The sequence below is a fragment of the Xiphophorus couchianus genome, chromosome 2 (assembly GCF_001444195.1).
Source record: "Xiphophorus couchianus chromosome 2, X_couchianus-1.0, whole genome shotgun sequence".
Classification (NCBI taxonomy): Eukaryota; Metazoa; Chordata; class Actinopteri; order Cyprinodontiformes; family Poeciliidae; genus Xiphophorus; species Xiphophorus couchianus.
In genome coordinates, this window is record NC_040229.1 from 17,869,142 (window position 1) to 17,893,461 (window position 24,320).

General features: G+C 38.9%; 1 protein-coding gene across 8 annotated transcripts; it reads right to left on the minus strand.

Annotated features, from left to right (window-relative positions):
• Nucleotides 1-1,883: 1,883 nt before the first annotated feature.
• On the minus strand, nt 1,884-22,679 carry ppfibp1b (PPFIA binding protein 1b). 8 transcript variants are annotated; one of them, XM_028001806.1, is made up of 28 exons: nt 22,516-22,679; nt 15,718-15,799; nt 15,089-15,294; nt 14,313-14,402; nt 13,341-13,454; nt 13,071-13,199; nt 12,067-12,159; nt 11,551-11,643; nt 10,825-10,942; nt 10,643-10,687; nt 9,278-9,339; nt 9,120-9,204; nt 8,714-8,853; nt 8,364-8,461; nt 7,623-7,683; nt 7,368-7,542; nt 6,989-7,021; nt 6,279-6,420; nt 6,072-6,203; nt 5,331-5,481; nt 5,105-5,216; nt 4,892-4,980; nt 4,306-4,428; nt 3,651-3,776; nt 3,377-3,565; nt 3,114-3,275; nt 2,906-2,971; nt 1,884-2,809 (listed from the first exon to the last, which is right to left on the minus strand). In XM_028001806.1, the coding sequence occupies exons 2-28, from the start codon at nt 15,779-15,781 to the stop codon at nt 2,726-2,728; spliced, it is 2,982 nt and encodes a 993-aa protein (XP_027857607.1). In that variant the 5' UTR covers nt 15,782-15,799; nt 22,516-22,679; the 3' UTR covers nt 1,884-2,725. The 8 variants fall into 8 exon arrangements, with proteins under 8 accessions (XP_027857607.1, XP_027857633.1, XP_027857625.1 ...); XM_028001832.1 differs by lacking the exon at nt 11,551-11,643; XM_028001824.1 differs by lacking the exon at nt 10,643-10,687.
• Between the last annotated feature and the right edge of the window lie 1,641 nt (nt 22,680-24,320).

Sequence of the window (24,320 nt, forward strand, 5' to 3'; positions counted from 1 at the left end):
TGTCAGATGATTTATTACCCGCGATAATAACTCAGAAATAGTCCAAATTATAATGTATTTTTATTTCTTTCCTACTTACGGAAGGTTTCTGTTTATATCGTAGGTTTGTGGTGCCTTTCTATCCTAAAGAAAGATATAAAACTTCAGATATTTCACAAAAAGATACTAACATTCATGGAAAAACCTCACATAACCTTATATTAAAGCATAAAGTACGGCGCCCACCGTAAGAAAGGCTTGCAGTATTCAATTATGCTGCATAACTGACCAGTACAGTTTTGCGAGGTAACGCAAAAGTTTTGCGAGGGAACGCAAAAGTTTTGCGAGGTAACGCAAATGTTTTGCGAGGGAACGCAAAAGAAAAAAAAAATCCCCATCTCCCCTAGAGGGCTCCGTACCGTACCGTATGATGGGACACACTTAGATCAAATGATAACAGAAATAAACTACAACTGCAACCAATCCCAGTGGTACCAGTAAGAGGGAGAGGACTGGGGTAAACCCTCCTCCATCTAAGAGACAAAAGGACAAGCTTTAATGATTTGAGCCTTTATTTACACCAGAATGGCTATTTTTCTGGCCTTTTAAATGTTTGTTAATCTTCTGACCCTGTTCAGAGAGCTACAGCGTTCTTCTTTTTTTTATTTTAATCAGACCCAAATTTCCAGTAGTACTACCTAAATACATCTCCTGCAATTCTGCTATGGCTTCTGGTTGTTGTGTCCTCTCAGTGTGAGGTAGTACATGTGTTTAGTTTCACAGTTTACAATGTCTGTTATCATGCATGCATCACGTTGAATTCCATCAATCAATTTATGATGCATTTTACCAAATTGGAACTAAGAATTTACACTTACAAGACAATTACATAATCTGCATCATAGATGGCTATAAGTCATTAAGGTACATTTAAAATTATTCTTAGTTTTGTTTTGTAAAGTTATAGCTTATTTACATCTTCAAATTATCCAGCAGGATTACTTTTTGTGCCATCTACAGTTTGGTCCCACACTACAAAAGGGAGGAATTCACCAACATCTGCAGTTTGACCCCCACAGCTGGGCTGAGAGAACAACTTTTAGAGCCGAGGCCAACGATTCCTCCCAGAGTTTTGCATCATTTAAAATCAATTAGTGTAATTACTAACAGGCTCTTTCTTATTTCTGTTAGTCAACAGCTTCAGTAATTTTTAGTTTTCATGTCAATTTTGTGATAAAAGTCTCATTTACTTCCCATTTAATATGTGCTATAGGATAATTTCATGATTAGAAGAATTTACTCCTCAGATTGTTTTTAATTATAAACCAATCTGTGGTTTCCAGAGATACTTAAATATATTAGTATCTTACAATTCCCTACACATTTTCTCTATATCCATTTACTTATTTACATTAGTCTGAGGGACAAGCCCAGATAAACACACCTTTCTGTTACATACTGCTTTACAATGACAGCAAATTGATGTTGACGCTTCATGAGACAAAATTTGTAAAAACACACAAAATGTTAGTTATGCATAAGTTGGAACTGACATTTCTAGTGACATTTTAAGGTATAATCTGAGAAAACAGGTTACATACTGAATGACATTCATTTAAAACAGATTAAATATGCCCAATAACTATGAAATCAAGTCAGTGTGCACCCTGCTGAATCTTAATACAACCATCTAAAAATGTATCATTTCTGGACGTGATGCTAAAAATAATCAAGATAAATTAAGAGGAGAAATTATGAATAGTCTGTGTGTAATTGAATACCCATACAAACATTGATATGAATCACACTCTACAATTTGAAAGCCTTTAAAAAGATTTTAGTAAAAAAAAAATAATAAAAATGTAATTAGATATTTTGGTTGTCATTGGAAAAATAAACAACACTTTCAGTTTTTGGTAGTTTATTTTGTCCCCTGGAACAAAACTCAGGTTGACTTAAATTAGTTTATTGAGCTCAATAATTGAGTTTAGAAATGTATATCTTATGATATAATAAAGAGTCAAATTACAATATTTAAAAAAAAAAAAAGATATTTTCTCAGAGTACATGGTCGCAGGAACAACCCAACAGGTTTCCAAAATCCTTCTAGGACGAAGAGTAAAATACAAACGTGTTGAATTCAGACATCATGCTATGATATGATCTTCAGACTGGGTAATTCGAATGTATTGTATGTGCAAATGCCTGAGCATACAAATCTTCATAAGATAGATAAAATACAAGACCATTATTGTTTAATCAGCAAGGTTTAGTTGTGTAAAAAACAAACATAGCAGCTGCAGTTATTGTTTCAGACCTACTTTCACAATTACTTCTTCGGTTCAGCAAAGCCCACGTCTTTTTCAATTTTTTAATTCAGAAGGCAACTAAAAGTCATATATTAAAATATATAAAATCATATTTTCATGGCCTTTCTTGCTGGTTGACGCTCTCAGAATCAAAACAGAGTTTCTATATCACAGAGTACAAAATATTTCCAGAAACCAGCTGGCAGGAAAACAGTGGTGTCATCCTATGTGTTCCCTCGGACATCAGTAACTGTGACGAATGGACTGAAGACTCTCGCCATGACGTTCCGTATAACTGAGGAAGCTGCAACACTGTTGGCTCTTTAACACTAAAAGGAAATGGGGATCATTAGCTGGGTTTACTGGTGCAGCGTGCAGGAGAGAAGGGTTGGCCCAGAGTTTCATTCACAGCAGGACCAGGTCTGACCCAGACGCTCTCATGCGTTGGATTCCTCATCCGTTACGCCGGGGTTCGGAGAGTTTGACATCTCTTTAAAGAATTCATCATCTTTCAGCATGCTCTGGAAAGACACACGGCAGATGAAAACATCACACTAGAAGCTCCTTAATGAAGGATCACTGGGCGTTTTGATTCCTGTGGATGCTCCTGGACTTACCGTCAGGTTCTGGATTCCCTCAGAGAAGGCCCCGATTTGTCTCACCGTCCCCTCAGAGTCCTCCATCTGCACATAGAGACGCTTACTGAATACAGCATCATGCTTATCCTGAGTCTGACAACAGCCGATGTTCATTTGTCTTAAATCAACTTTGAATTTAAAGTTCAATTAAGAAAATGTTTGAAAAATCTTAGTGTAAGGAGCTCACCTGCTCCAGCCTGTCCAGGTCGTCCTCATAGATCTGGAGCTCAAAGCCTTTCTGGAAGCTTCGACCTTTTGGCATCTCCACATCCATTGGGCACACATACTCCTCATTTTCCTCCTGCTTCTTCTTCCTCATCCCAAAGTTACCAAATGACAACTTCCTTGGCTGGGATGAAACAAAAATAATAAAACGTATCAAAGTTTGAACTTATTCCAGCTCTACAAACAGAACCCTGTGAACAAACAAAAGAAGAAATATTAGATTACCTTGACTTTAGTGGTGGCAGTGAGCAAAGTGTAGTCTGGGTTCTCCAGACATTCCTGTTTGAGCTGCTGGGCCTCTGAGCCAATCAGCAGACTGAAATGTGTGGCCAGGTGGCGACGCAGCAGAGTCTTATTAGGGGGGATGTTCAGCAGCAGAGCCATGGCCTCCACATTGAACCGGGGCTCCAGAACCTGAACAGACAAACACGTGTTGGGAATGGACAGGTCAGAGGTCATGTCCTGCCTCGCACATTGAAGGGAAGTCAGACTTCCTCACCATCAGGCCTCCGTGGACGCCACTGCCTCTGAGGTTGGGAGCGTACTCGGCGAGGTCGACAGATCGAAGCCACTCCATCACCCTGTGGTTGGTCCACTGGGAAATCTCTGCAGGTGAAATGTTTTTCTACAACCCAAATGCAGAGACAACATAAATAAACTAGAAACAAACATAGATGTTCATTTTCAGATGTGCATTAGGAAAAAAAACTCATGAGAGAAGACATGAAAACTGACCCAGACAGTGCACAAAAACAAATGTTGGTTGCATAAATATTGCTGCTTCAAATGCCCTTGTGCAATGTTGTACAGTTTTGCACCATTTAAATATTTATTTTCATACATTTTATATCAAATATTCCAAATAAAATTTCAACTTGTATCTATTGCTTTTAAATAGCAGGCAATCTCACTGCTTCAACTCTGAACACAATCATAACAATATAATACAGAAGTGATAATGTTGTATTTTTCAAATTTCAAGTATAAACAGCATTAATATCAAATCAGTTTATTCAAAACAAAAAAAGCCTATTGTTGATTAGCTGTTTCACTGCATTCTCTTTATGCTCATAAATATTCTTTTCTGACTAAAAGAATTAAGTTTATTCAACCCGTCTCCTCATTTATAGGTAATGTTAACCTGCGACGTGTACCTCATCTGATGGTCTGCGGCGCAAACAGTTGGGCTCGTAGTTGTTGAGTCGAAGAACCTGAATTGCTCTCTTGATGCTGAGGTGATGCAGGACACTTCCCACCTTCAGGGAGAGCAGGTCGTCCTAACGGACAAAGAAACCAATGGTACGGTTTATAAACTTAGAAGTTTATAAGTTTTAGCTTTCAGATAAAACAGATGAAAATGCCACACCAGCTACAGAAAAATTCAAGAGGATACTGCAGCAGCTTCTATAAAATGTCAGGCTCTTGTAGCTGTCGCAAAATCAAATTCAAACACCCTTTACTAAAGTCAAATCTACTCCCTATATAATAAAATCTTTATGTCACTCATGCACTGAGTAGACAAAGCACAGAACTATCAAGGCATACCACTAATATATGAGGCAGCAGGAGCGCCATCTGTGGTGCATTCTTTAAATTACAGCTTTGTCTGCTGTAATTTAATCAGGTCGAATAAATTGTTTTGCTACATTTTTGATCCAGTGGAATAAATCCTCAACTGACAGAGTTGGAGTCCTCAAAGTCCCTCATTTCATCAAAGTAAAATCTGTCACATAAACTCACCACGGTCATATAGTGAAGCATTCGACCATCAACTCTGGCTTCATCAAACTGAGTTTTATACTGAGGAAGACCGATGTCGTCCAACCACCCTGACAGGAAACAGATAATAAATACATTATTTGTGCAGCCATAGAATACAATAAAGTAAAACTGAATGCAAAGAACACATTTTTAGAATGAAAATATACAATAAAAACACATAACTTGACTTACTAGTCACCCAGTTGTAGTCCAGCTTTCCCTTATTATCTTCCTCCTCTGAGCCTAGGGCCTGCAAAGCGAGCTGCAGCTTCTTTCTGTGCAGCTGCTGCTTGATGCCCAGCTCCTAAACATCCATGGGAACACAAATGAGGAGCTGGCATCCTTAGATATTACAAATCAAGCTCTGTCAGACAATATTTGATCTGACAACTCATTAAACTATTCTGCCACGTCTCACCCTCTCAAGGTCTTGCTGCGACGCCTGCAGCAGAGTCTGTCCCGAGTGGATCCACACACGGGCCATGTTAACGTAAAGGCCCAGGCCCTGCTCCTGCAGCCAGTCACAGACCTGGTCCTTTGACCAGCGCGCAAACGGAGCGTCCACTTCACTACGAAGGAGGTACAACAGATCAAACTGTATGGGGTCTCTCAGTTCAGCAGCACTCAGAAGCTACAAGAATTTATTTTAATTTGCATACAAAATGCTTTGCTTCTCTATTAAGTCAGTTACTGTACTTAATAGCTAGGTTTTTATATTCTTTTCAAACTACAATTTTTTTTGTAATAGTTATTTATTATAAAATGGTACCAATAATATTCTGCTCCACCTGTGAGAGAGCTTGTGCAAGATAACAACATGAGCCTTAGTCACAATAATTATGGTATTCATAGAAGCCGAATAATAGAACAAATCAAGGGGGGGAAAAAAATCATTATTTGTAGAAACCAGTTTATTATTCTGGGTTCACTTGGATGAAATCCAATGACTCTTCCTGAGTGAACCATAAAACCTATGGAACATTCGTGCACTAGGAAAAGCTAATGAATGAGCATCATTTCCACTGTGAAACATGCTGCACTTATTTTCATGTCTTTGTTATTCTTCAATTCATTATTTCTGCAAGTCATCATACAATAGAGTGAAAACAAGGAAACCACAATCTGGCTTTCATTCTTTACGCTGAATGCACTGACTCACTTGTTGACTCGCTGGAAATCACGAGACCAACCCAGTCTGGGTCCCGCTGTGGCTCGAACTCCGCCTCGCTTGAACTCTCCCTCTGGGAGGTTGTCATCCAGGTTAAATGTGGTCGACTGACTCCGCTTTAGCCTACAGATTACAAATTTGTGTCTAGATACTGAAACAAAATATCAACAATGCAAGATTTTGTTCTTTTTCACTCACTTCCCAAAGAGTTTTTTTATGCCTTTGGATTTCTTCCTGCTTTCTGGCGTTGTAGGAAGCGTGTGTGTGCTGTCGCTGTTGGATGACCTCTGTGGCACTCCGGCGAGGTCCAGATGGTCGGTGCCCTGTCGCTCTGTCTCAGCTGCACAAACAAATGCCCACACAACACCATCGTAAGCATGTGAGAGGTACACATTGATAAAGGGGGAAATGCAGCTGTTGCACAGAGGCAGAACAGTGCCATGGAAACGGCATGATGACTCCAAGACATGGATAAACTGAGGGGCCATGACAGGGGGCATTAACGATAGAGGCTCTCTAGCAGGCATGCATCAGACACGATGATGTCCGACTGTTACTGGAATAAAAGCTCAAGTCATTAGTTGTTTTAGATTATAAATGGGAGCACTTTAATCCAAATGAGTGTTTTTCTTTAACAAGTTTCTGGTGTTTGTGATAAAAACGAGCACTCTACTTCATGCAGACACAGAGGAGCTCAACATACACAGAGTGCATGGACCGGATGTTGAGCAGATGTTTGTGCAACGAAGGAGAAGGCTTTGGATGTTAAACGATCAGGTGCTGCAGCATTAAAAGGTGCAAAATGAAGAGAAGCAAGCAAACAAAGAATGAAGGGGATGTTTCATAGTTTCCTTAGTTTTTCTGCAGGAGAACTACCACCTTACAGGGACATGTAGTCTTTACTGTACCTAGCATAGGCGCACTTGCACTCCTGCTGCGGTCTTCATGTGTTACAAAGAGCACACAACACAGGACAGCATCCAACAAAAAAACAAGACAAGAGGGCAGAAATTATGATTGGAATAATAACAGGACGGGGAGGTGGGACAAAGACACAAAACAAAAAAGGACACAGACAGGACAAATGGCAATTGGTGCCAAGGAAACTGACTTCCATATTTAAATGAGGACCACAGTTGGTGTAGGCTGCAAATTATGGTCTTGATTCATGTAATGCACTCCCAGGGTGTGGCTTTGGAAAAAAAAAAATCTCACCCTGCAATGAATAGTTTCAGGTCACACATGACAACAGGACATATATTTAGACAAAGTGGAGATTTCTCCCACCGAGGTTAGGGCTGCTGGATGTTTTCTTCCCTCCGCGGATCTTGAAGAAACCTTTCCCAAAAGATGAGCGAGCCTTTCTGGAACCAAAGCTGTCGTCTATGATGGAGGCAGGCAAGGTGGCAGAGGGATTCATAGGTGGTTTTTCACTCATTTTACTGTTTTCTTCACTTGTAGACTGGGGAATAATTATATACATAAAGTCATAATCAGAATTCTCCTCCTTTTATAATCCATTAATAATCTCCCTTTCCTTACCATTTCATTGTTGCTGTCTTCTAACTGGACCTGGCCATCATTTTTGCTCAGTTCGTAATTACTGAAATCAACACAAAAGGGAAAATTTTACTTGTTTTACTGTAAGTTGTTGTTCTATATATTTTTTTCATATATCTAATGATGATTACAAAGAAAAAAGCTGCAACTAGAACTTCATTTTAACATTTCAACTTTATACAAGTAATGAATAGTATTTTGTACACATATACAGTATATTAATATGCATTAATCCTATTAATGAATATTTAATAACATTAGATTACTAAATATGCATTTAGTTTGCTATGATATCAAAATAAGATTTTTGTTTTGTTTTGCTTTTCCCTTCTTGTAATGAAAAAGTTTCTCCAAAATCAAAGTGGTCTTTAGTGATGAGACTCTCTGCCACAAGTTGTCAGATTTCCTCTCACTTGAGCAACTAACGTAACGCCTTGCACTGATGAAAGCACCATTGTATCCACAGAGAACTGGAGTATGACAGGAAACATTGTCAGTAGACAATGACTTTCTTAAATCAAACGTGTGATAACGTCACAATTTAGTACACTGAATGTGCCAGCCAGTGTCATCAACAAGACTGTAAACATATAGAGGTTTCAGTGTTGCATTAAGTAGGTAGATGTGTGGCAATCCTACATAAACTACTAAGTATCGCCACTAAAACAACAGGACTAACTTCTGGTAGCAACACATATGAGAAGCAATCTTTAAATATTTGACCTTTGGCCCTCTGTCTGTGCGTGCTCTGATAGTCGAACTGGATCAGCTGGGCTGGGAGAGGGCGACGAGTCTTCACTCAGTCCACTGAGTCTTTCCGGCTGATTGTGAATTAAACAGAGAAAAAAGGCAAACATAAAAGAGACATGGTTATAGTATTAGATTATTATGGGTGTGAGAGCTTACTGAGATTTGTTTTGAATTTATTTAAATTCACTTGGAAAAATAAAAAGTTGAAAGCAAGCTAAACAATTTGATCTTCCCTACTAATAATACCAAGTTTCTCAAAATACACCCAGTCTTTATTCTAACAAACCAAAACCTAAAAGTACATTATATTTTCCTCAACAAACCTCATCTGGCTTCTTTGTTTGCAGCTCTTCAACATCTGTAATGTCTTGCTTTTCAGATTCCACAGAGCCAGAGCTGCCAGACAAGAGCAGACTGGATCCATCACCAGGACTCTCAAGCCGCTCGACATCTTTTGTTTTCTCTGAAGTGAACAACACATAGCTTTGCTTAGTGCGACATATAACAAGAGATTAATGTTGTCAGTTACCAATCATAACCCTCAGCCAGAACAATCCCATATTAATAATTATTGAATAAATGAAACAAAAATGCTGCATCTGAAAAACAGAATTACATAAGCTGAGAAATTCAGGAAAAAAAGAACTTAGCAGCCATCAAAACTGTACAATTTTGGTGAAATGATACTTCAATTTACTAGAGCGTTTGTTTGTAGAAGCAAAGTCTAACCTTTCTTCCCTTGTACCGACATCACCATGTCTTGAACTTTCTTGTACCGCAAAAGCGACTGTTTGAGCTCCTCTATCTTACGATCCTGCACAGGAAAATACGAGTATTAAAAACGGTTCTTTATCATCAAAATATTAGGAAATTGTTGCCAAACATACCTTTTCTTCATTTGCTGCCATTAGTGATTCAACTGCCTTTTTCATTCTTTGCACTTCCACATCTGGTGAGGACAAATATGATTTAAAGTTCTGAAGAAGAAAGCTCTGTCAAAGACAGATTTTTGGGATGCATAAAAAGCCTGACAGTAGAGAGAAGCTGGGATAACAAACACAATGAGCCCACTCAGGCTGCAAAATTACAGTCACTCTAGAGACAAATCATGATTTCTATGATTTAACTTTGTGAGAACATTTCCATTCATCAGAACACACACTCCAACTCACAGTTCTATAAGATATTTGTGATCAGCATCACCAATAATCACCATTTATCATTTTAGGCTTATTTTCAGCAAACGGGCAAAAGTTAATTAAGAAAATTAATCTAAAGGCAAGAAAACATCTAATAAACCTTTTGTAGTTACTACCAATACTGAAAACCTAGTTTTGGTCTTAAAGGATTAAGTGGAAGGTAACATTGGTTGATGATAAAAAACATGTTTTAAGAAGCTGATCAAAGGCTGGCAAATCTTTAAGCCGGGTGACCATAGAAGTGTCAGAGTTGGTCTATATGTGCTTTGCTTGTACTTCATCTGATCCTTGAGGATCTATTATTAGATCCACTGTGTTCTCCAAATGTAGAACTGCTAAACAAATCTAGAAAAAAATCCCTGACCTTTTATCAACAAGGCTGATTGTTCAGGGTTTGTGTATTCCTCTTCTGCATGGTTTTATTATATACACTGTAGATGCAGTATGTTTAGTGTCGGGGACTAATATCTCCCAGTTCCAGTAAATTTTACATTGATTTGTAGAGCGTTCCATAGGGAGTGTGTCTGCTGACTAAAATGAAATTGTTCTATGCAATTTATCTTTTTTTAAAGTAAATATGACTGAGTGGAACAGGCACAGATGTGACAAAGATACAGGCAGACAACATGAGATATGATATCAGAGGTTAGCAGGAGGAACATCAGCTGCTGGTGTGAGCAAGGAAAGCTTAAAAGGATTTTGAGGAGAGGTATTATGGGTAAATGAGGTGATTTTTGTTGGAGAACATGAGAGGCATTGATGTACAGCTTGAATGGTTATAACAGCACTGAATTCCTCATTCCTGGTGAAAACACAAAGCCAACCGTTCTTGCTGCTATTTTTAGGCTGAACATTAAAAACACAGTGAGAGAGACGATGAAAAGGTCCATACTTCAGTTTATTTAGGACATGGTGCAGGGTGGAGAGCTACTCGCACTTCAATGAATTATAATGGACAAGCAGAGTTCAGATGGCTCATGCTCGTTCATGCAACAGGGACTGGGGTGGGTGCAGTACTGAAGTGTGGCAATAAAAAGGATAAGACCCCCTTACGCTTTTCTTTCAGCCTCTTTCTAAGCGTTTCATCTGGATGAGACACTACATAGGATGGGGAAAAAAAATTACAAGAACTGTGTAGAATTTAGCCCTAAATATCACTGATATCGGATATGAGAGATCTGAACTTAAAGCATGCTCGAATTTCAGCGAGGCTTGTGATTGGTTACATTCCTCACCTCTTTCTAGGCCATCATGGCTACTTGTGGCAACAAGTTTGAAGGCCGTGTCATCCTGTAGTCTCCTCATTTCACCATCTTTGCCCTCCAGCTGCCTCCTCAAAGACGACAGCTCCTCCTGTCCAAAAGAGGACAAGAGTGAGAGTAGGTCCCCTTCTCCAACCCAACAAGACAAACAAACTACAACACAAAGGTTCACAGATGCCGACGTGGCACAGAGGCACGCAAGCCACACCTGCTCAGAGGGCAATGTGTGTGAGGTGGGCGACATGCACAGATGTCTTGAAGAACCAAAGCACAAGATAAAACAAAAATAATAATGAAGGAAAATCAAGCACAGAATAAATAAACCTAATTGTAAGTAACAGCTTAGAAGTAAGAGAAACAGTCGGACAAGTGTAGAAGGAGAAAAAGAAAAACACTACAAAAACTCCACATTAAAGCATACCTGTGGTTTGAACAAATGTTTGCTGACACGACTGCTCTGCAGGCTAGAGGAAGCTGTATTTATAGATGCACTTAACTTTCTAGGTTATTTTTTATTGCACTGTTAAAGAGAATGTGTGGCACAAAAGATCAACATCACATTACCAAAAAAACACAGAAACCTACAGAACTTAGGATGTTTATTTTTGCTGCTGTTAAAAAAAAAAAAAAGAGCCAAAGGGAGAGGTCAAAAACCATAATCATACGGCAAGCACCACATTCAGCCTGAGAAAAGCCAACCTTCAGAGATTGGAGTTTGTGCTCCTTCCTCTGTTTCTCATACTGCATCTGGCCCATTTTGATTTTCATGCTAGAAAACTTAGCCATAATGGACTAGTAGTAGAAAGACAAGTGAAACAAAGAAAAAAAAAAGAAAAGAAGAAACAATCAAGACAGCAGAGAAGACAAGAAAAAATAAGCACAGATATTCTAAGTATGACAGTTTCATCATTAGGATCGCAGCTAATGTGGCAAGGCAAGTTAAAGCCCACAAAATATGTCCAAGACAACAGACTGGCACTACCATGTTCTCGCTGAAAGGCTTTGAGATGTGTCAAACACTAAAGATCTGTGGCTGTAAAACGTATCATAGGATTGTGGGTTTTGCAACATTTTTCGATGACTAAACACTTCTATAGATTTGACTTAAGAGGTTATTTAAATCTGATTGAACAAAGTTGTCTTTTTCAAACTCATCTCTGTTTTATTTCAAAATGATTTCGCCGATTAAAACACCAGAATCTGACATCAACTCACCTTTGTGGACTTAAGTTTCTTTTCATACTGCAGTTTTTCACTGTCCAGCTCTGTCAATCTGTACCGAAGTTCATTAATTTCAAGAATAAAATCCTGCAGAGGTCAAACAATATTACACATTAATATCTTCATAGTTTTATACATTTCTTTACATACATGTTGTGCACTTGTTCAACCACAGCTGAAAATGGAGTATGCTACAAAACCCCCCCACAATCATTAGACTAAAACTTCATTAATACAAAGTGTGGACAATTTCTAAAGAGCGAGTTTGGTCTGTTTGCTTGTTGACTTCATTTTTCATAACAAAACAAAACACAGGAGAAAACTTGTGAAATAACAGCCGTAAGGTGGTACAATCTTATTCTTCCTTATAAAAACTTTGAGTGAAATGATAAATTTAAAAAAATAGACCATTGTGTTAATGAGTTCTCACAACACACAACAGGAATAACAACAATAGGAAAATCATAGAAAAAGAACCAAAATGTAATATTTGTATAATAAAGTCTAAACAAATTCTGTAAACGATTGCAGATGTGTTTGGAAGAAATTCCTCAGATAGTGAAGAGTCCAAAACAGCAGCAGAGATAAACTGACAGGAAGCTGTGATTTATGAGCGGTGAGGCGGAAAACTGACAGCAGCTTTTTGTTCCCCAGTGGAGTGGAAGAGAAAACCGCGATGAAACAACAACATGGTGGGTTTGAAAGCTATCCAAGCTTCTGCAAATTTGATCTGTTAGCAGGGATCTCCCAATCTCCAATAAACATATTTTAAATGTTTACAGAGCCTTTAGGCAATAAATCCAAAAACTTAAATTTGACAGTCTCCACCATTATGTTTTGTGCAAGACTCAGTGTCATTGTAAGTATTTCTAGAATAGGTTAGTAATAAAAATGTATAATGACCTAGTAAGGGTCATTATACAAAGCAAGGCAAAAAAAATAATGGATTAGATTCAGAGCTAAAATCCATATTTCAACTTTAAATGTAGCTCACTAACCTCACTGTCCCTAAATCGGTCAAAGTCCAGTCTCTCCTTGTCCAAAGAGTTGAGCTTCAACTTGAGGTTGGACACTTCAGACATCAGATCGAGTTTCTGCGTCTCCAGAGCCGTTCTGCACAGAAGCTCCTGTAATGATAAATAAAGGAAAAATTCTGATTCAAAACAACACGCCTGTGCTGCACATATAATTCAGTTCTATTTGGTTCTTCTGTGGTTAGTTTGAGTCTGGGCTTCATTAAATAGTCAAAAATTAACACAGTCACACACCTGCTGCAGCATCTCCTCTGTGGCGTTGAGTTTCTCCCTGTGCTCATCCAAACATATGTCCAGATCGCGAATCTTCTCTCCCTGCGCCTCCACCTGGTCAGTCAGCACACTCACCTGCATGAAGCCAACAGAGGACTGCTTTGATGGAATATTTGATATTCTATAAAATTTCAAGTGCAACGCAGTTTGACTTTGACCCCTAATAATACATTTACCCAGTTTGAAGAGTTAAAAGAAAGAATCCTTCAGTTAAAGACCAACACTGTGGTTTTAACTTAATGTGAGCTTTTCTATGATCAATATTTAAAAACCAAGTTCGATGTTTTTGTATTACTGGGTAAAAGTTATTGAACCTGCTCAGCACAGCACAAAACCTGTTTGGAAAAAGACTCATAAAACATGCTAAACACTCCAACACACTTTGCTATAACAATTAAACTCAGCTGATGCTTTTGCAAACAATTCTGTTGATTTCAAAGCACAAACTTGCAGCCAGCAATTTAACGGTTCTGATTGTTTAGAAATAAATTGATAAATATGACACATTAAATGTTTCTGCACAACCAGAACCAGAACCAAATATGGAGAAGCAGCATTCAGCTTCCACACAGCACAAATCTGGAACAAACTTCCAGAAAACTGCAAAACAGCTGAAACACTGAGTTCTTTCAAGTCTAGATTAAACCACCATCTGTTTAGTGTTGCTTTTGAACCACAACAAATGGGACACTGATCAGCATATTTGATGTGTATTGATGATTTTGATGATGGGACTCGACAAACTGTAATGTTTGTTACTGGCTTCTCGATTCTTGACAGGAGTTTTTTTAATAACTTTTTATGTTTGTGTTTTAAAGATATAGAACACTTTGCACTGCCTTGTTGCTGAAATGTGCTATACAGATACATTTGGTTGATTGATTCATTAATATCTGCATTTTGCTGATATATGACGTGTTGTTGAATGGGTACCTGAAGCACCAGAGACTCCTTGTCGCCTTCTAATCTTGACAGCCTTTCTTGGTAGTGGTCACCTCCACCCAGAGAGATGTGCCCGTTGGACTGGAAGGGATAAGAAAAAACACAGATTAGACACAAAACTCATAAACAATACCAAACCTGTGAAAATAATGATCACCTGTGGTTTAAATTGTCTAAAACTTTCTGCAGACTTTTTCCCCCTAATCAAACCAGGGCTGCCTTCACCGTCTCACCCTGCACAAACAAAACCTTACAAGGCTAAAGTAAAGGAACACACTCAGCTGTATAGTTAGTGTTACAGCATAACAGAAAAACTCCACATGGCATTTAGCCCATCACTCTTACAAACACTGCTCTGATTCCCAAAAAGTCCGCATGTTTCTTCCTGCACTCTGGCTGCGACATTAACACTACCAGCAGAAAGCCATTTTCCCCCAAGGAAGTCAGCAGAGCTAGACAACCATGTTTGCTCTGAGCAAATAAATCACTTGTACACAAATAAAGGCAGAAGATTTCACTTACAGCTGTTGGGCATTCATTGGACTTCTTTAGAACAGAAAGGTCAATATTTACTTTTATTTTGTATTAAAAAGAAAAGCAGAAAAGATGAGGCTTTTAAATTATGCTGTAGAATGATAAATTAAGTACAATTAAATTAAATCAAACTTCTAGTATCTGTTGTATCATCTTTAGAAGTTAATAATATGAGTTCAGAGGTCTGAGTCTAATTCGACATATGCAGTCTGTCCATGATGAAAGGCTCTCACCAGGTTACCATGAAGCCACTCGACCAGACTGTCAGCGGTGGAGTCGGGGATCTGGCAGCGGAGACTTTCCCTTTCCTCTGTGTCCATTAACTCAATCACACTCCGCAGGTCCTCCAATAGGTGGAGCGCCCGTAGGCTTCCCATGAACGGAGAGGTTGGCGACTGACAGTCAAACAGACCGTTGGAATAGTCCAAGGCCTTCGAGCCTGAGGCAAATAAGCACAGACAGCACAAAACCTAATTATGCAGGCAGAGCAGACAACCAAACCTTTCTGTGGCCCATTTTTATGTAAATATTGAACAGTAGTTTACTATAAAATCTTTTTCATTTGCTTAAAGTTACTCTGCTGTCACAAACTACTGTTTTATTGATATTAATGAGAAAATGCATACACAGTAAAGATAATAATTATAAAGTGTGTGGCTTAAAAACACACACCAAAAGCAAGCAGAGCGTAACAGCTTAAAACCACCTCACAAACAAGGAGCTTCAGACATCATATGATATCTGTGTAAAGGTCAGCTGTGCAAAAACCATGAAAACACAGCAGAAAGTCTTTTGAAGTTGGAACAGACAATTTGCTGCTGTTTTGCTCAAACCTGCTAAAAGAGGCGCTGGTCATTTTTACCTGCTATTATCCCATCCATCTGCTCTAAGGCAGCCGCCAACATGTCGCTGGCATCAGACATCATCTTCAGTCACTGGTGAACCTTAAAAGTACAATGATAACCATAAGAGTGGAAAACATTAAACATCCATCCATCCATCCATTTTCTGTTCACCCTGTGTCCCTAATGGGGTCGGGAGGGTTGCTGGTGCCTATCTCCAGCTACGTTCCGGGCGAGAGGCGGGGTTCACCCTGGACAGGTCGCCAGTCTGTCGCAGAGCAACACAGAGACATACAGGACAAACAACCATGCACACACACACACACCTAGGGAGAATTTAGAGAGATCAATTAACCTAACAGTCATGTTTTTGGACTGTGGGAGGAAGCCGGAGAACCCACGCATGCACAGGGAGAACAAGAACATCACATTTTTAAAAAAAAATCACAGACAACATTTATAATGTTTTGGAAGAACATTTCTAAACATCATGGTAATAATCTTAAGACTGTGGAAAAAGAGACAAGCATTCACATTTTGCAGAAATGCTGCTGGATCATAATCCAGAACAAGGAGAAAGAGATGGGCTGCTGTCAGCATCAGGAAGGGCTTTAATCTCCCTGTGGCTTTCTAGATCACAGATTCCTCTGGTTCAGCGGAGACAAAAACTAAATTCTGCTCTACTTTTTAATCCCAAACGCTTCAAGATCTTTTACTGCATCCATTGTTGGTATTGAAGGCACCCTAAGCGGCCTTGTTTGTGCATCCAATAATACTGTCCCATTCAGAGAAACTGTTGGGAGTGCAATAATCATTGGCTAATATATTATGCATTTTACAGACTGATGTAATATTTATCCAGTAGAACAGTCTCACGGCAGCCGGTGGTTATACGGGAAACAAACATTACGCAAATTGCTGAAAATCCATGAGAGGTGAAAATAGATAAGAGGAAATAAGGAAACAGGCACATACCATAATATTTAGCCATATTATTATCACTGGGAGATTTTCTAATATTGTAAAGCAATATCCATCAGGACAATAATCTCTAACTTACAGCCAGGACCACAATTTAATGTTTAATGTTTAAGTAGAATAAAAAAACCTTCATGTGTAGGAATGGCCCAGTCAAATCATCAATCAGCCCATTTACCTAAAATGTTGGTATACAGAATGTTCAGCCAGTAAGACAGTGGACACTTTGTTTGGAGCAGTGTGAAGACACATTTTACTGTCTCAGTCTTGGACATCTGCCCCGGGAACACAGCAGGGCCTTTATCTCTGGATGTGAAATCACACCACTCTCCTGCATTTTCATGCACACATCAGAAGTCCTCTTCCTTTAATTGCCCGCCTCCAAACCTGGGAGTGCCCCACCATTTTAAAACTTTATGGAAACCACCCACCTACCAAGTGCTGTTATTTTAGCATTTCAGAGGGCAGACTTTCCATTATGTGGAACAGGAGAGTAACAGGAAAGTAAAGAGATGCAAGGTTCGTCACAAAACGCTGCAGGGTGGGAGGAGACGAGAGGAGCCAGCACACCACCGGAAAACACTGAGCACTTTCCACCAAAAATGCTTCATTCAGGCCGCCTGCAGTAGAGGCTTACCCCAAATTCTTGCAAACATATACAGACATGACATTTTAAAAAAAACCAAATGGCCTTCAACCAAAATGTTGAAGCCTTAAAGCACGTTACTGTGCTAGTTGTGTGCAACGTTTTCAGAAATTATGGGAGAGACAAAAAATCTGAATATGCTAAAAATAATAAAACTACGATTTCAAAACTGTTGCACTTTATTTCCTCTGGTCCTAAGGTTTAGAGTTCTTTCAATGAGATGCCAGAGAAGATGAGAGCAATAGAGCTGCTGCCCACTGCCAATCAGCAGGCTGAAGGATTAAAGAAGACTACTACCCTTCTTCTAAAAATATGTCCAGCCACAAAAACAGACAATTATCTAGCATCTCGTGGCGTAGCGGGTAGAGCGGCACCTCATCGCGGTTGTCTCGGGTTCGACTACCGACCTCGGTACCTTTGCCACATGTCTTCCCTCTTCTCTCTAATCATTTTCCTGTCTACTTACTGTCGCAAAAATGGAAACAAAATGTCACTAGCACCATTCAAAACTGAATAAAACAAAGCAAACAAAAAAACCATACAGTCAATTATGCTGTGGGTGTTTATACCCACGGCATAATTGGTTTAAAGTTTAAAACTGGAGTTGGCTGGCTATAAGGAGCATGTGTTTTATAGTTGTCCACTGGAGCAGATAGCCCAACTGATACATCAGCTAATATCTGCCTGTTGCACTTGTGTTGCGCTCTAAAAAGAACAGAAAAAGGTAACAGACATTCAAATTTGTGATTATTAATTTGTTCAGGTCAAACAAAATCTTGTCATATTATATTAAATATCACAATACTTCTTGTTGAGGTGATGAAGTTGGAATAGAAGATGCCCCAACTAGTCTAAATCATGTTTGGCAGAATTTTGGGTTTCCAGTAGGAACGTTTGATGGCCACAGAGCGAAAGAAAAGACATAAACATAAGAAGTGCAAGTTATTCAGACGCTGAATGAGGCAGAAGGCATCACTATGACAACCAATGGCTGGATATCTAGGGATGTGTTGAGCTGCATCACAATCACAACTCATGCTTTCAATAGCAGCTGAGGAATGATAAATGTCCTATTGTCTGAAGAAATTCAAGAAATAGAAAGATATCAGTTTGCTGAGGTTAGGTCGTCAAAACTGATAAAAATCCATAATTGAAGAAATATTAAAATCTTGTCCTGTCGTGTTTTGTGAGCTCAAGAACATGTCTTGTCTTGTGGATTTACTGTAATGTACAGTCCTTTTTTTGTTTTCAACAATCAGACATAAAAAATAAATGCACACATAAATTTGTATGGCAGTGTTTGAGGTTGTATTTAAATCCAGAATTTTGGGATGACTAATGAAACAGAGTTGTTCATATATTAGACCAGATTTTAGATTCTCTAAGCTAAGCTCTTAAAGCTTAGTTTATAAACAACATGAATGATTGAACTATGACAGCATTGTTATGAGAATAGTACTTTCTTAACCGGCCATGACGCAATTAAAGTCACTGTGAAACCACAAAAGACTAAAGCAAACTGAATCTAGAAGCTACGATTACAATCCTGTTAGCAAATTATACCACAAAGACCAAGATAAGACTTTCATTATTTTGAAATCTTAGAAAACTTCTAGACATTCTCCTCTATCAAGCGTGCACAAAAAGATACATCACTGTCACTCACTGCATAATTGCGACAGAACATGATCAAGCTGACAGAGCTGGAATGGAGGTCTGCGGGGCATACCCTTTAAATACCTGAACCAGTCAGTCTCTTTGTCTTCCTCAGAGGAAGAGCAAATGTGGGTGAAGGGAACACATGGCTTTCAGCAAACACACTTCAAACGCAGCAGACCAGGTCCAGACATGCTGCTTTGGAACCTGCTGTCCATGTGTCAGGCAGCTCTGAACAAATGCAAAAATCCTGTCTGAACACTTCCACACTTACATCCTCATGGATGCATGCAGAACTAAACAACTCAGAGTACATAATTGCTTAGAGGAACACTTGTCTTTAGTCATCTAGCCTGAGTCATGTTGCAAGCAGACATGGCAACTTTACATGCGTTGTCTTAACTGACAAGTCATCACATCTGAGCATAGATTTGGATTTGATCTTTATCTTATCTAAAGCACATCAAGGAGGGAGCAGATTCAGATATAAAACTTGCTGTTACACTTTGAACTGTATTTTGTCTGTGTGGTTTTGCTATCTAAGGAGACATCTCAAAAACCCCAGCACCTTTCATGTAAACAATGCCTCACCATCTGCATTTCTCCAAGCATAACTGGCACCTCTATTAGACACAAAGGGAACTCCATTATTCAACATTCCGGGTTATTTTGACTGGAAGGCATGCAACGCTACAGTGCACAGGACGCTTACAACACAGCCTGCCTCAACACTCTCGTTCTTGAACTTAAAAGATCCTTAAAGCTAAACTGTAGAGACATAAAAAGCACTACAATCGGAAAGTAGTCCTACCCTTTTGGAAAGACCAGCCTGATAACCCACAGCGACATCCAGAAGATAATGAATACAAGGGGAAGAGTGGACCATAGTAATTGCATTGAAATCCTTCAACGCTTGTCCCTTCAGGCAGAGAATACCATTACAGGCCATCCTCACTGGACAATCTTCAGAGTTCTCAAAAAATTCCTGGTATTAAAAAAAAGAAAAAAAAATCTCCCACAATACCTTGGAAGCTTGGCATCTGCACATGAACAGCAAACAGAATAGCAGCCTTGGGGTCTCATGTCTCTAAAGGGAGAAAGAGTTGGGTTTACACCCAAAATGTAACCGACTTTAACTGCCTGTCCTGCGACTGGCGGTGAAAAAGCTTGAAAGAGAGGAATTTACAAACTCACTCATAGTTCACTTTTTTTTTTTTCTATTTTTACTTTGGTAGCGTAATGATTTCCAGGGACATGGCAGAGTGGATCCAAGCCTCTCCACATAGAGACACCATGTTTCGACTCGTGGCTAATTTTCACCTTCACAGAAATTCCACAGGAAAATTTTAAAAACTACAGCTAAGACCTCATCCTGCTTTACATCAGAGAACAGCCAGTCGATTCAACACAGTGTATGTTCAGAAAACACACACACACACACAATGCTAAATGATGTGTATATATATATATATATGAATGGCTCCACATAATGTCTAAGGTTTAATGTAGCAGCACAGCAACGATGTGTCTCAGATATTTCAGCCTGTGTAAACAAGGTTAGGGCCTGCAGAACGCCGCTCCAGAATAACCTACAGCTATTTTCAAACTCTGTGCACAGGCAGAACACATCATCACTAATTTTGTAACAGCTAATAAAGGCCTGAGTGGCAAAGTGATAAAAATGCAAAGTTAGGGGAAGACTTTAGCTTAAAAGGTGATCCAAAGTGAGCACAAGATGGAAATTAAATGTTTAAAATAATTAAGGCCTGCAGTGATAAAATCTCCAAGAATTTCCTGTGTATGCACAAGCTCTTATAAGAGATCCATTTATGTTGGACAGCAGGACACATTCTTTTCACATTACTCACAGATTGTTCCTTAACTTGATTAAAAACCCATTCTGACGTTATTCCAAATTGTGCAAATGTGTTGCAAACTCCAGGCCTTCCATTAAGTGTGCTACTATCAGCAGGACACCAGCTACAATTTGATCATTTTACAGTTTTTGGCACTGCTGGTTGTGTAATCCCTTGTAAACTGTTCTTTTATTTGCTACTAAAGACTGCAGTTTTAAAATGTCCAAAATATAAAAATATTTCCATGAAAACAATTCCATGCTTAATTCAGGCTAAATATTTCCTTTAGATGAGTTAGTATTACAAAGATTTTCATTTACTAAATGTCAGAATGTTTTTTTTACTTTCATTAAGCTATGCATTTAAACTATTCGGGAGAGCACAGAAGATGACTTCATAGTTTTGGAAGGTTCTGATAGGTTAATTCAAGGCACACATGTGTATTTTAAGGCAGCACCTTAATTACACTGGTTCCTTGAGTGACAACATAGAAAACAATAATAAAATCAGGAGAGTAATCAGTAATTTAATTGGGGACCTTAACAACTTTAGCTCATCCTTGGCTACAGTTTTCTAATACCTAGCCTCAATGTAATCTAAACATAACATTTTGACCTGTTCAAAGAATTATATGCCAGCATCAACACTGTGTTCAAAAAGGATACACGTTCTGTGTCCCGGAGATGAACAATTTTGTGAAGATGAACGCTTACGCTGACAAGAGAATGTCAGTATCCATAGTAAAATGAGTCTGAATAACAACTCAAAGAACAAATCGTTACTCCAAAAGGAACATAAAAAGTACATTGCAAATATCCTTTTCCCAGGAAAAAGGATATTAATATTTGGAGGCATGTCTTTGTGACCTAACAAAACTAAAATAGAAGTGTCAAAATTGGCTATTGTTGCATTTGGAGAAAATGGGGGACAACTTGGAAACCGGAGAACACTATCCCAACTGCGAAGTACAGGGGTGGCAGCATCATGGTTTATTTTGCTGGATGCGGGACTTTTGCATTTCACAAACAGTTCATCAGTCGATTTTGATCACAGTCCCATGCAAAAATTGTGTTTAAGCAATGTGGCCTATAATCCCGACTCAATTGCACAAACTCTTGTCAGGAGGAAATTAGATTAGAAATTTTGTTGTAATTCTAACTAATCTGAAGCAGGAAATGTTTGGTCTGATTTAAGGTCACAGTTTTCACAGCTTTTAAAACACTAATGCAAAAAGAAAAAAAATATCCTAGCTCCTTTCTCATTTCCGTTGTGAGACTAGCCTGCAGACAATACTGCTGTTTTGCCTGTTATTTAAAAATAACCCTATTTTCTAAAAAAAAAAAAAAAACAAACAACTTACAAAGCTAAACTTTGTAAGTTTGGCTGTAGTAATTTGTTTTTACGTAAAACTCACTAAAACATAATAACTTAACTTTTGTTCACCAAAACACAACAGTGAAAGTTGTGGACTGTCAACAGACTTTCCTGCGGCACATCACCGACCCCCTCCTGAGGTCGTCTAAAGAACCGTTGAAACGGTTAAAAGGTCCAGCAGAACCAGCCGTTAAACTACGAAGGACCAACAGAAGCATTCAGGCGCGCGGGACGCCGCCGCTCAACGAAGTTTATCACGAAAGAAGAAGCAAACAAATCACTGCCAAAAGAACAACACTTCCTCTTACCGCCGCTCCGGTCGAAGGAATTGGCTTTTCCGTTGATTTGATTTCCTGATGATAAAGTTAAACTCCACAGTTTCTGAACTTCTCCGTACCCACCAAAGAAACCCCCCAGTTCCTCCACATCGCTACGCCATGATGTCGATGTGACACGGCAGTGGGGGGGAAAGTTGATGACGCCACAGTTGGGGAAAAGAAAAAAAAAAATCCCTCCCTGCTCCAACCTGGATTGGTCCGGGAGAAGGGATTTTTTGGGTGCGCACCATTTCTCATCCAGTGAGGCAAACGGCACACAGATCCACAGCGAACGCGCGACGGACTCCCACGTCCAGAATGACTGATATTAATAAAATAAAGTTGCCTGGTTGCCAAGATAACGACATTGTTGTAATTAATACATGTATGATTCTGCATTATGTATCACAGAAAATGATCTTTAGTGCCACCAACTCCTTTGTCAGGAAAGTATTGGCTGTGTATAAGTTGCTAGAAGTCCCTATGGGTCAACACACGAAATTGATTGTGCAAATCAGAAATTTTTTTATGCTAATGGATACACAAGTCGCAGTAAAACATGGACTCTAAAATATGATAATTTTGGATGTTTTCTGCACTGATACTCTAAATGCACCATGCACATGTGCAATTCGTTTGTAGTCTTGATGCAGACGGGAATAACATTTTCTTCGGACTGCAGTAGGAAGGGATTGCTGCATGAGAATACCAATGAGTGTTTTGGGATGAGGCATGAATGTGCTTCTTGTTAAAAAGATTAAGAACTGTTAATAATGACATAATAAACGCAGATCAGTGTGACTTGTCTGATCACCATCCCCTGGGAAAAATGTATTGCCCCCCCATTTAAAAGAAAAACTCTTCTTGACGTCCACCACTTTTATCCGAGTTGTTTCCCGGCTGACTGTTAGGGAATGCGCCCTTTTACAAGCCAGGAAGCCTGTGGCGTTCACTGTAGCGTAACAGGAGCAAATGGGTGCCAGATCTATCTGTTAGTCTGTCACTTGACCCCGAAAACTTGCATATTTTAATGTATTTATTTGGCACAGATGATAGTAGTCAAAAAGCACAGTGATTAATAATATAACTTTTAATTAAAGTAGTTATTGTAATTTTGTGTTGGATCATGAAAGGATATTTTCTTCAAAGTTTGAGAAGTGATAGTCAGAGGTTTACCACAGGCGACCTTAACTGGGACGTATTATTGATTTAAAAAAAAAACATTGTGAAACATTAGTTTTACAAAAATAAACCAAAGAATTATAACTATCATGATTGTAAACAAAGTTCAGAATGACCCTTTGAAGCCACTAGCTACTGTTCTGCTAAGCCAATCAGATTCTCTTTAGATGTAGTTGGCAACGGATCTGAGTTGGTTTATTTTGACTGTCAATTTCTAATGTTTACTTGTTTTTAATCAATTTATGTTGTGTAGTTGTTCGTGGTATGGCTGCAGCATAACATTTGCACTTCCATAAAAGTTTGGCAACAGTAAAGCACACGGGAGGGGTTCATGACGTAGACCACAACCCACTGGAGAGGCCGCATTTTGTTATCAAAAGACCTTCAGTGATGATCTCGAGCCATGATCAAAAAAAAGTTTGCTTTTTATGTCATAGTAAAATAATTGACTGGATATCACTGACATTGTTTTGCAGCAGAACATAAAGTTAAATGAGAAAATTCAACCCGAAAGAATGGATGAAAAAAAGGCCAATTTGTTTATTTCTGGTCACATGGAATGCTTTGCTCCAATAGGAAGCCGAAAGGCTAAAACAAGGTTTGAAAAAGTATTT

What these genes read in the sequence shown, in the direction of transcription:
- ppfibp1b (XM_028001806.1), bottom strand. Translation starts at nt 15,781, where the DNA reads ATGATGTCTGATGCCAGCGACATGTTGGCGGCTGCCTTAGAGCAGATG. An exon ending in ATCCAGCAGCCCTAACCTCG is followed by an intron (nt 7,022 to 7,367) that starts GTGGGAGAAATC and finishes TAACACATGAAG; the next exon opens with ACCGCAGCAGGAGTGCAAGT. An exon ending in CTGCCACCACTAAAGTCAAG is followed by an intron (nt 3,276 to 3,376) that starts GTAATCTAATAT and finishes GTTTCATCCCAG; the next exon opens with CCAAGGAAGTTGTCATTTGG.